Genomic DNA, 11,370 nt, shown 5'->3' with positions numbered 1-11,370 from the left:
TTCCCCCATCTGTCATCTCCCTCACGGCCGTTCTCTCTCTGCCAATGGGAAAACCAGAGGGGCTGTGGGTGGGGAGCTCGGCCCAGCTTGGCCTGTGGTTTCGGTCTGGGACACCCATTTCCTCTCTCAGCCGCAGGCCCCGCGGGTTCCTCGGAAAGGGCTGGGGGAAGGAGACGGCCCCACAGCCGCCCCGAGCTGTGCCTCTCTGCTCGCCGGCCACCGGGCCATGCTGCACACCAGGGACCCTGCGCCTGGCCTGCGTGAGTCTCTCCCCACCCCTTTCCTGTCGCTGGCGTGCAAATGCCCTGTGTGAGAGAGCCTGGTCAAGCTGTGTGTTCGTTTGCATGTGTGTGCTTGAGACTAATTTTTTAATTTGTATTCTCCATTATACAGGTCCCCCCTCCTGCAATGATTGAAAAAAAAAATAGGTTTATTGTTCCTGCTGTGATGCTTAATTGGCTAATCCTCCATCTTCAAGTGCCGGGATCCCCTATGGGTGCCAGTTTGTGTCCCAGCTGTCCCACTTCCCATCTAGCCTGTGGCCTGGGAGAGCAGTGCAGGACGGCCCAAAGCCTTGGGACCTGCACCCGCGTGGGAGACCAGGAGGAGGCTCCCGGCTCCTGGTGCGGCTCCGGCTGTTGTGGCCACTTGGGGTGTGAACCAGTGGACGGAACATCTGTCTTCTCTCTGTAAATCTGCCTTTCCAGTAAAAATCAATAAATCTTTTTAAGAAATGATTATTTGAAAGTCAAAATAAGAGAGAGAGAGATCTCCCAGTTGCTGGCCTGCACTGGTGGCTGTGACAGCCAGGGGCTGCACCCAGGCCCCCCCTCAGGCAGCCCAAACACACGGGGTACCTTGCCCAGCCTCACCCAGGTCATCATCGGGGTGCTGAAGGGAAGTGGGGCGGCCAGAGCACCCACTGGTGTCCACATGGCAATGCCGGCGTGGTAGGCCCGCCACAGTGCAGGCTGGCATGCTGCTCGTACCCGAGTCTGTTGTCTTCAAACTTTGGATTTCTCGTTGAGAGACCGAGAGTTTGTCCTCCATGGGTTAACGTCCCTGGGGCCTGCGCCAGGAAGGGCTGGGCCAGGCCTAATCCCATGACCTGGGCTGCAAGGTGGGGAGTGCAGGAACCCGTGGAACCTGTCCAGCTCCCGTTGGGGAGCCTGTCCACGGCCATGGCTCTAGCCTGGGTGTGAGCGGGCCCGGGCCTGGGTCCCGGATTCCCCATCGTGCACCCCTTGCGTGCAGCCACCCCTCCACCCCCAGCCCCCCGTGCAGCAGCACCATGGCCGGAGGAAGGGCAGTGACCTGCCTTATCAGGCTCTGGTGGCCTGTGCTGCAGGGATCTGGTGAGTCTGCCTCCGTTCCCACACGGGAAATGCTAAATATTTACAGTTGGGGATGCTGGGGGGCTGGGGGGCTGGGCCTGGTCGGGCTCCTCCCCAGCCTGATCTCCATTGCCTCCGGCCAGTCTCGCCCCTGCTCTGGGTTTAGAGGCCCTCCTGGACGCCTGGAGTGCTGGTCCCTGCTCGCAGCTTTGCCGGACACTGGGGAGAGGTGAGAGACTGGGAATTCTGCCGGTTTACAGGGGGATCCCCCGACTTCCATCTGTCTGGGTTGGGGGGCGGGGGTCCGGGACCTTCCTTTCCCACCCCAGGCCAATGGCAGAAAAGGCACCTGCTGTTGCTGTTGGGGGGGTTCAGCCTGTCCCTGCCTCACCCTTGTGGTGCCTAGGTGGTGTGGCTGGTCCTGGATGCCCCCGGGCGCTGCCCCCCTTTCCCCTTCGCTTGTCTGCCTTCACCCCCTCCCCACCGTGCTCACGGGAGGTCAGGCTCAGCCTCTTTGCGTGTGCTGTCCCCGGGGCTGTGAGGGCTACTGCCGTCCTCTCCCTTCAGCCCTGTGGCCCCCAAGTGTTACCTACTCTGGGAGGCCTTCCCTAGCTCCTGGTGTGTGCGGCTGTTAGCATGACGTGGCACTCAGGACCCGTGGGGGTGGTCGCAGGTGCACCCAACCTGACCCAGACACGCAGGTCTCTGAGTGTGTGGGAATTCAGGTCATGGCGGGACCTGGGTCAGAACCCCCAAGGGGAGCAGCCCCAGGGACACGGGGTTTGAACCACCAGAGGGAAGCATATGCACAGACTTGGAGAGCTAAGGTACCGATGGCTCGGGGGATGCCCAGGGCATGAGGTAACTTCAGACAGGAACATGCAAAAGGCTCAGAGCAGCTTGGGGCTGGGGAACTTTAAAGTATTAGGGGCCGGCATCATGACACACGGATGAGCCACACGTGCAGCTGCCTGCGTCTGATATCAGAACGAAGATTCAAGCCCCAGCTTGTGGCCTGGGAAAGCAGTGCAGGACGGCTCAAAGCCTCGGGACCCTGCACCCGTGTGGGAGACCTGGAGGAGGCTCCTGGCTGTGGATCAGCGCAGCCCTGGCCATGAGAGCTACCTGGGGAGTGAGCCAGCAGATGGAAGATCTTCACCCCTGTCATTCTGTCGTCCATACGCATACATCTTTCATTTTACTTGGAGGGCACAGAGACAGAAGCTCCCCATGTGCAGGGTCACTCCCTCAAGTGGGGCCAGAGAGTTCTCACATGGGCAGCAGAGGCTGAGCGTGGGCATGGGCAGAGAGCTGGAATACCGGCGGACAAGGAGGGCCCTGCGGGTGGCCCCAAGCACCCTTAGGCTGCTGTGTGTGTTGGAGGCAGGGATGTCGGTAGACCCAGGTTGCAGCTCTGGTAAGCAAACTGGGCTGCTGGGAGTGGAGCAGTCGGGACGCAGGAATGCAGGGTCTAAACAGGCCTGGGGGTCAGCTCTGCTGCCTAGGAATGGGGTGGGGTCGGGGCATTCGGCCTCTCCTCCCTCCTCTGGCTCTCCCTGCTCTATGGTCGCCACCCTAAGGTGCCTTCAGTGGATCTCCGGGTCCGGGCACTTGCCCCGGTCCTGGTCACAGCCATGGCCTCCTCCAGGAAACCCTCCCTGTCTGCCCTGACCCCGTCTTGCTAGCCTCGAAGTTTCTTCCCCAATATCAAGTGTCCTCCCAAATATTGTGATCCTATAGTTGATTCTTGCTTACGGGGCAGGATTTCGTTTTTAGGGGATTGGGTATGGGGACTGGTTGGTCCCCAGGGGCCGGTACACAGCAGGCGGTCCAGCATGGTTTGATGGAGAGCTCAGGGTGCCTGGAGCTGGGAGGAGAGCCCTGGATGCTATCCACAGCCCCGTAGGTGCAGCTCCCCGCGTGTCCCCAGGCCTACACCTTTCCGACCCTCCCCTATGCCTTGCAGGTCAGCCATGGCGGCTCCCCGGCTACCGCTGCTCCTGTTGCTGGGCACGTCATGGTCATGGTCGTGGTCATGGGTAGGGGCCGGGACCCCCCGCTGCACCTACACCTTCGTGCTACCCCCACAGAAGTTCACGGGCGCAGTGTGCTGGAGCGGCGCCGCGGCAGCCGCGCCCGGGGAGGCGGCCAACGCCAGCGAGCTGGCTGCGCTGCGGCTGCGGGTGGGCCGGCACGAGGAGCTGCTGCGGGAGCTGCAACGGCGAGCCGCGGCCGACGGCGCCGTGGCCGGCGAGGTGCGCGCGCTGCGCAAGGAGAGCCGCGGCCTGAGCGCGCGCCTGGGCCAGCTGCGCGTCCAGCTGCAGCACGAGGCGGGGTCGGCACCAGCGCCAGGGCCCGGGCCTGCAGCCACCCCCGCCGCCCCCGCAGCCACCGCCGCGACCACGGCCACCCTGGCCCTGCTCGCCGAGCGCGTGCTCAACGCGTCCGCCGAGGCGCAGCACGCGGCCGCCCGCTTCCACCTGCTGGACGGCAAGTTCCGCGAGCTGGCGCAGCTGGTCAGCCAGCAGAGCGGCCTCATCGCCCGCCTGGAGCGCCTGTGCCCCGGGCAGCAGCAGCAGCAGCAGCAGCAGCAGCAGCAGGTAACTCCTGGGGGGCTGTCCATGGGCACTCAGCTTTGTCCCCCTTCGTGAAAGGCCCCAGGGACGTTAGGGAACTTGCCAAATGCGCACAGAGGGCAGCGTTACCCGCTTTCTCCCCAGAGCCAGGCGCTGGATACCTGGAGGCAGCGCGTGATGGCTCGCACCCCTGACCCCCACGTGGGAGGCCCTAGGTCACATTTCCAGGGCTCTGCTTTGACTCTTGCTTGATGTGGGCACTAGTGGGGAGCGGGCTGGCAGGTGAGAGCACCCTCAAATAAATTAGCAAACACGCTCCGTGTGCATTTCAACATTTCACACAGAAACAAATTAGTTCCTAGCGTTTGCTCACAAAAGCCAGAGAGGTGGGCATTTTCCACCCACTGGTTGGCTCCGTGAAGTTGAGCCAGGCCAACTCTGGGGGTGGGGGGTGGGTCTCCAGCGTGGTGGGAAGGGGCAGTCACCTCTGCCTCTTGGGGGCACTGTGCGTGAGCAGGGAGCCGGATTGGATGTGGAGGAACCCTCACCCCTTGACCCGCAGCATGGGCGTCCCACAGGGGCTGGGGCTCAGGAGATAAGGCTGGAGTGTGTAGCAGTGCATTTTTTGTCCAGCCTCAGGGCAGAAGTGCCAGAGTCCTTCATTTCTGGTCCATCGGGGTCTGGAGATTCCTCCAGCATCACACGGCAGACCCTGGAGCGGGGAGGGACATGGCCTCCTGGGCCGCGGGCCGGCACGGCTATAGGTGACCTTCCTCGGTGACTCCAGGTCCTGCCGCCACCCCTGGTACCCGTCGTGCCCATCAGCCTGGTGGGTGGTGGTACCAATCACACAAGCAGGAAGCCGACTCTGGCCCCGGAGGTGCAGACTCTAGGGCAGCAGGCACCCCTGGCCTCACCCGTGGCGGCAGAGCCACCTGCTGTCCCCACCAAACCCGCAGGTAAACCTTGAGGGCCCTGGGCGAGGGGCTGCGAGTCCAGCGAGGCACTGGCGGACTCCCTGGCGATGCCGCTCCCTCCATCCGCAGGCCCGTGGCGGGACTGCGCGGAGGCCCAGCAGGCAGGCCACCGGCAGAGCGGGGTGTACGAGCTGAGGCTGGGCCGGCACGTGCTGCCGGTGTGGTGCGAGCAGCAGCTGGAGGACGGAGGCTGGACGGTCATCCAGAGGCGCCAGGACGGCTCGGTCAACTTCTTCACCACGTGGCAGCAGTACAAGGTGGCTGCTGGGTGGGGAGCCTGCTCCTGACCTGCCCCCCAACCCCGCTGACCCCTGCCACACCTCACATGCACAGGTGGGCTTCGGGCGGCCTGATGGTGAGTACTGGCTGGGCCTGGAACCGATACACCAGCTCACCGGCCGCGGCGAGCACGAGCTGCTGGTGCTCATGGAGGACTGGGGAGGGCGTGGGGCCCGCGCCCGCTACGACAGCTTCTCCCTGGAGCCCGAGAGTGACCACTACCGCCTGCGGCTCGGCCAGTACCACGGCGATGCTGGAGACTCTCTTTCCTGGCACAGCGACAAGCCCTTCAGCACCGTGGACAGAGACCGAGACTCTTATTCTGGTGAGGAGAGAGCGGGGACTCTTATTCTTGTGAGGGAATGAAGGAGGGCAGAATCGTTCTCCCTGCCCACACTCACCCTCTCTGGCTTGTATCAAAGTAAGCATTTAATCTAGCAAGAGAATAAGCAAAAGAACTTTTATTCTGACAATGGGATGATGGGGAATCTAGATGAATCTACTGAAGCAAATGACTCTTACTTTGGTGAAAGCAGAGGGTGAGAGGCAGGAATGTTTTTCTAGAAAGGAAATAAAGATTCCCTCCCTTCCCCTGTAGCCTTTGGCAGACTCCTGGTTAGCAGAAAAAAAAGTCAGAGGTGTGACTTGTACTTTGGTGGGGAGACAAAGAAGGAATTAAGACTATTATGCTGAAAGAGGGCAGTCAGGACCTATATTTTGGTGAGGAGATGGAGGAGCAGGGAATGGTCAAGGCGTTTATTCTAGTGAGGGGACAAAGGATTCCACTCCTCTCTCTCCAGGGAACTGTGCTCTCTACCAACGCGGAGGCTGGTGGTACCACGCCTGTGCCCACTCCAACCTTAACGGTGTCTGGCACCGTGGCGGCCACTACCGGAGCCGCTACCAGGACGGGGTGTACTGGGCAGAGTTCCGAGGTGGCGCGTATTCACTCAAGAAGGTGGCTATGCTGATCCGGCCGCTGAGGCCGTGACGGCAGCGGGGCCCGGGGGGGAATGGGGCGCAGCGGGTGCGTATGTCAGTGGGGTCCTGGCGCTGCCCCGGCCTGCCCACACCCCAGCACAGTGGGGTCCTGGCACTGCCCCGGCCCACACCCCAGCACAGTGGGGTCCTGGCACTGCCCCTGCCCACACCCCAGCACAGTGGGGTCCTGGCGCTGCCCCTGCCCACACCCCAGCACAGCTCCATCTTGGTGTTGTGTTTTTAACAATGAGTCTCGCCCAGACGGACTCTGGTTTGTACGTGTGCGTTTGGTCACTCCTGGCGCTGGCCTTCCTCCGCCTCCTCCTCTGCTGCCGCCTCCTCGTCCTCCTCCTCCTGGAGGTCCTCCAGGATAAGGTTGTCCAGCCCCTCCAGGAGGCCACATTGGCTCAGGCACGTGGCCACGGTGGAGCCGCTGCTCACGTGCAGGCTGCTGGGGTGCAGCACCTGGGGCAGGTGGTTTTGCTTCCGGCTCTTGGGGTGAGCGCAGGACATCCCTGGCACGTGGGGCTCTGGGGGGACAGAGCAGGGCTGATGTCAGGGGAGTTGTGGGGGAGGGACCACAGGAAAGGGGGGGAGGGGACCCCAGGAGTGGGAAAGTGACATGTGCTCAAGTCAGGGCCATCAAAACAGGAAGTGAAACACAGGGCTGGCTGCATGGGGCCCGCCAGCTCCCCGCCAGCTCCCCCCAGCTCCCGGCGAGGGCTGCCCCGCCAGCTCCCCGCCAGCTCCCCGCCAGCACCCCCCAGCTCCCCGCGAGGGCGGCCCCGCCAGCTCCCTGCCAGCTCCCCCTACTGGGAGGTGCGGGGGCCAGGGCTGGCAGGGCGGGGTGTCTCACCTCGGCGGTTGTAGCAGTCAGCGGCGGAGCAAGAGTGGGTGTGGGTGCTGCGGCGGTCGGTGTCCCGGTCCCATCGTGGAGGGAGGATCCGCGTAGGGTGCACAGGAAAGCCACACCCATAGCAGGGCGACGGAGACCCCATCTGTGCCCAGCCCCTGGCGGTGGGTGGGCAGGTGGTTATCAGGAGCGTGACCGAGGCCAGGGCTGGACATGGCCAGGGCCTGGGGGTGCGGCCAGCACTCACCGGAAGTTGTGTCTACATTTTGGGCAGTGGAATTCAGCCACGCCCCACATCTTGTCACCTGGCACTGGGTCGAAGCGCCTGCGGCATTTCCGGCATCGGGACACCTAGGGAGGAAGGCCGAGAGAAGACGCTGACACCATAGCAAGGAAGGAATGGGGGCTGGGACCTCCCCTGCCCTCCCGGGGGTCCCTCGGAGGTCAGACTTAGGGTTGCAGTGTGGGGTCAGAGGTTGTAAGGATTCACCCTGCCCAGGCGGGGCAGGACTGCCGGACCCTCACCTCTTTCCGCTGGGGCACGCGGCGCCACCAGACGTGGTCACAAGAGGAACAGGCAAACTGCCTGTCCACTGCAGGAATGAGGTCGTCCTGGGCCCGTTGGAACATGCGCAGGTTGGCCTGCGTCAGCGGCAGGAGGGAGGTGGCCACCTCCTGGGGGCAGGCAGGGCAGCCGTGATGCAGGTCACCGTCCTCACCCTCCTCGTAAACCCTGCACCCACCCCAGGCAGGTTCCCCTCCCCCTGCCGCGTGGCCTCCCCTGCCGTGTGGCCTCCCCCTGCCGCGTGGCCTCCCCCGCCACCTCACTGCCCTCTCACCTGGATGTCACGGTCTTGCTTCATGTCTTCTGGGGGGTCCTGGGGGGAGATACCAGGGGGCAGAGATGGGGTGGGGCGCGGAACTTCCCTGCCCCTTCGCTGCTGAGGGAGGGGCTGCACTCTTGGCTTTGTGGAAAGCAGGTGCGCGCCCAGCCTCAGTTCTGCGGAGGGCAGCCCAGACTCGCAGCTCACCTGTTCTCTCCGCGGCTCAGGTGGGGATGCAGAAACCTGTACCCCACCTGAGGGGGCTGGCCTGGCCCCAGCTTGGCAGTCGTTGAAGTGCAGGTGGGGCCACACACACACACAGAGAGAACTCATCTATTGGTTCTCTCCCCAAATGCTTCTATCAGGGCTGGGCCAGGCTGAAGCCAGGAGCCCCATCACGCGGGTCTCCCATGTGGGTGCAGGGGCCCAGGCACTTGGCCACATGCCTCCCAGGTGCACATGTGCAGGGAGCTGCCTGGGACGAGGGGGAAGCACACTCCAGCCGCGCACCCTGATCTGGCCGCAGCTGTCCCAGGGAGCGTAAGGCTAAGCCTCCCCCACCCCCAGGCCCCTCACAGCCCCCTGGGAGGCCCCAGCGCTTCAGGCTGGTCCTTGGCCCTTGCCCTTACACAGGCACGGAGTCTCGTCCCAGCTCTGTCACTCCCCACATGGGGGGCAGTCAGAGCCCGAGCTGGGGTGACGCTGGCAGGGGTCAGGGGTGTGAACCCCCATCACTGTGTCTTGGTTTCCTTGCTTGAAGGTAAAACAGGTGATAAATGGAGCGACCCAGCCTGGGTGTTGACGGGGCGGCGTGGCTAGCAGGTCCCACACGCCACCGACGGCCAGTGCAGATTAGGGCCCGTGGCTTTAGTTCACTCTCATACAGCTGTGCCAGAGGCCACGTGGCCACGCTGCACACGGGCTGCAAGGCCAGTGCTTCATCTATTCTCCGCCATCCTGGTCTTCCCAGGCCTGCTCCCTCCTCCGTGTTCCTCAAGCAGGGGATGGCCTCCTCCAGGAAGGCTCCTCTGACTTCTTGGGGGATGGTCCCTAATGAGGGCATTGCCCTGATCCCTTGAACATAATCAGCGCTTAACAGGCACCTGCTGTTTGCAGGCTCCCAGCCCGTGGGGCTGAGAGCGGATGAAGTACAAGAGGGTACTTGGAGGGCAGGGCACGTGCTTACCTGGGCATCCAGGTCGTTACTCAGCTCCTGGCCGTCTTGCTGTTTGACCCCTGGCGGGATTAGAGGAAGGACCTTGAAGGGTGTGTGGGACCAGGCAGGGGGTCCAGCCGGGACCCTGCCGGCCACGCCCCCTCGGCAGCCCCTGGGTGTCCAAGCTCGCTCACCGTACACTATGGAGCGACCCACCCCGGTGTGATCGCTCCCGAATCTCCTCATCAAAGCACCGGCCTTCTTGGGCGACACCTTGCCATGGAACTTCTCCCGGAGGCGCCGGACGCTCTTCTCCAACTGCGGACGGAGGACAGGAGAGCCCCGGAATGGGGGGAGAGGTGAGCAGCACCCATCAGAGACGGCAGGAATTGAACTTTCCCCTGGTTCTGGCCTCGGCGCCCTCCCCCACCTCTCACCACCACGGCCATTTCCTGGAAAAACCCAAAGTCCCCACAGGCGCCGGGGGGCAGGGAGCTCCGGAGGGGATGGATGGAGCGCGCGTCCCAGCTTCCAGAGGGGCGCCCAGCTAACCCCTGGCGTCTGACCCCTGACCCCGCAGCCTCCAAGGGGAGGCTCGTGCAAGGGGAGGCCGCGCTCCGCAATCGCGGGCTGCGGAAGGCGCGTTCCAGGGCGAGGGGGCGCGAGCGCCCGCCAAGGAGGGAAGCTCCGCGATGGGGACTGGGGTACCCCGCAGCTGCCAAGCACCCCCTCGGCGCCCGGCGCTGCCCCCTGCGGGAGCGGCCGTGCCCATCGCCTACCTCCACACCGTCCTGAGACATGGTGGCGGCGCGCAGGTCCCCGCGGGGTCCGCACTGCGTGGCCCGGCCGCCCTCCTACCTGGGCGCGCCCGTCGGTCCCGCCGCCGCGCAGGGCAGGGGGCGGTTCCTGGCGGCCGGCTCCGCCCTTTCCTCCGGCCCCGTGTTTTCGCTTTCGATTCCGCCTGGTCTCCGCCCTGGCTCCGCCTCTGCACCGGCGCCCCGGCCCGGGGGTCCGCGCGGGGTCTGCGCCCTGCGGCGGAGCGCGCGCACCTTGGCGCGGGAGGCGGCGCGGCCTGCTCCGCAGTGGATCACATGTCCCCACGCTGCACGGGGTCCGCGTCTTCACGTCCCCGTGCGGGCGGGGCCGCCTCCCAGGGCCCCCAGCTCCGGCGCGCTCCGTCATCCACTGCTCCCAGTCTTGACCTGGTCCCTGGGACCTTTCCGAACCTCAGTTTATCGCTCTGCGAAATGGCCTACATCCTAGAACTGAACCCAACAGACGGCTTAGGCGCGCCTTGCGTGCCAGCTGGTCCCTGGGCCGCCCAGGGTGTGTCCACAGAAGGGGCAGGCAGGTTGTGTGAGGGACAGGGGGGTGCTTGTGAAGAACACAGCCTAATGGTGTCCCACGGCAGAGAAAGAGGGAGATAGCACTCCCATTCATTTGCTGATTGACTCCCTCAATGTCTGCAATGGCCAGGGCTGGGCCAGGCTCAAGTCCGGAGCAGGCAACTCAGTCCGAGTCTCCCACGTGGGGTGGCGGGGGTCCAAGTCCTTGAGTCCCCACCCGCCGTTTCCCCAGGGGCAGGAAGCTGGAGTTCGGAGCCAAGCCAAGGGGTTAACTGTCAAGCAAGTACCTGCCTTGGACTCTGCATTTCAAACTGCACGTTGTGAGAGGCCCTTGGGCTTCCCAATTCAAGTCCAGCACGGAGGCTGAGCAGGAAGGCCAGGGTGTGGGGCTGGGGGGAGGCGACAGGGTCTTAGCTCAGCGCATCAGAGATGGCCAGTGGGAGAAGGGGCCGTGGCTGGAGTCCCTGAGATGCAGTGGTAGCTAGGGGAAGATGCGGTGGGGAGAAGACAGGAAAGGCTGGGGGATTTGGAGGTGCAGATCTCCAGCCCCAGCTCCTACCACGCCAAGGCCGTTTGGGGCTGAGTGGTCCTTTGTACTGGGGGTAGCTCCTGCACCTGCAGGGTACTGAGCTCCGACCCTGGCCTCCATGCTTCAGCTCGTGTGGCATCTCCAACCTCAAATGTCCCCAGACGCGGCTAGGGCAAGGGCAAGTCGCTGGCGGGAAAGGAATCCGGCAATTTTTCTCCCGATTTCACACTGCTGTCAATCAACAGGCACAGGCTCCTTCGCCAGACAGGCAAGTGTTTGCCCACTGTGTACCAGCTACTACAGTATTTACGGAGAACCACGACAATTCCTCAAAAATACAACTACCATTGGATCCATCAATGCCAATAATCCCACAAGCAGCAGGCACCCCCAGGAGACCCATCTGGGCGACCGGAGGGAGGTCCCAGCACTTGACTTCTGCCTGGCCAACTCTGGCTGGGGAGTGAACCAGCAGGTGGAAATGTCTTAGAAGAGATGCTACAATGTGAGGGCTG

At 63.8% G+C, this 11,370-nt stretch overlaps 2 protein-coding genes across 3 annotated transcripts; one reads left to right on the top strand and one right to left on the bottom strand.

Annotated features, from left to right (window-relative positions):
• The first annotated feature begins 37 nt into the window (after positions 1-37).
• Positions 38-6,157, top strand: ANGPTL6 (angiopoietin like 6). The gene is made up of 7 exons (XM_040986255.1): positions 38-260; positions 1,478-1,563; positions 3,301-3,934; positions 4,698-4,869; positions 4,957-5,144; positions 5,221-5,491; positions 5,967-6,157. Exons 1-7 carry the CDS (start codon positions 45-47, stop codon positions 6,155-6,157), a joined length of 1,758 nt encoding a protein of 585 aa, XP_040842189.1. The 5' UTR covers positions 38-44.
• SHFL (shiftless antiviral inhibitor of ribosomal frameshifting) lies at positions 5,578-9,845 on the bottom strand. Of its 2 annotated transcripts, none has more exons than XM_040986256.1 (8): positions 9,760-9,845; positions 9,175-9,298; positions 9,011-9,060; positions 7,840-7,878; positions 7,526-7,675; positions 7,248-7,351; positions 7,004-7,158; positions 5,578-6,677 (listed from the first exon to the last, which is right to left on the bottom strand). In XM_040986256.1, the coding sequence occupies exons 1-8, from the start codon at positions 9,778-9,780 to the stop codon at positions 6,439-6,441; spliced, it is 882 nt and encodes a 293-aa protein (XP_040842190.1). In that variant the 5' UTR covers positions 9,781-9,845; the 3' UTR covers positions 5,578-6,438. The 2 variants fall into 2 exon arrangements, with proteins under 2 accessions (XP_040842190.1, XP_040842191.1); XM_040986257.1 differs by having other exon boundaries at positions 7,004-7,050.
• Positions 9,846-11,370: the final 1,525 nt, after the last annotated feature.

Source organism: Ochotona curzoniae, unplaced genomic scaffold, assembly GCF_017591425.1.
Source record: "Ochotona curzoniae isolate NIBS_2020 unplaced genomic scaffold, NIBS_Ocur_1.0 contig_4502, whole genome shotgun sequence".
NCBI lineage: Eukaryota > Metazoa > Chordata > Mammalia > Lagomorpha > Ochotonidae > Ochotona > Ochotona curzoniae.
This window is presented reverse-complemented; position numbering and strand designations above follow the sequence as displayed.

Bases quoted from the DNA above. Each gene is read 5' to 3' on its own strand.
- ANGPTL6 (XM_040986255.1), top strand. From the start codon at position 45: ATGGGAAAACCAGAGGGGCTGTGGGTGGGGAGCTCGGCCCAGCTTGGC. The intron at 4,870-4,956 runs GTAAACCTTGAG...CTCCATCCGCAG, and splicing joins TGTCCCCACCAAACCCGCAG to GCCCGTGGCGGGACTGCGCG. The intron at 5,145-5,220 runs GTGGCTGCTGGG...TCACATGCACAG, and splicing joins CCACGTGGCAGCAGTACAAG to GTGGGCTTCGGGCGGCCTGA.
- SHFL (XM_040986256.1), bottom strand. From the start codon at position 9,780: ATGTCTCAGGACGGTGTGGAG. The intron at 7,879-9,010 runs GTAAGCACGTGC...ATCTCCCCCCAG, and splicing joins GTAACGACCTGGATGCCCAG to GACCCCCCAGAAGACATGAA. The intron at 7,352-7,525 runs GTGAGGGTCCGG...CTTCCTCCCTAG, and splicing joins GCGTGCCCCAGCGGAAAGAG to GTGTCCCGATGCCGGAAATG.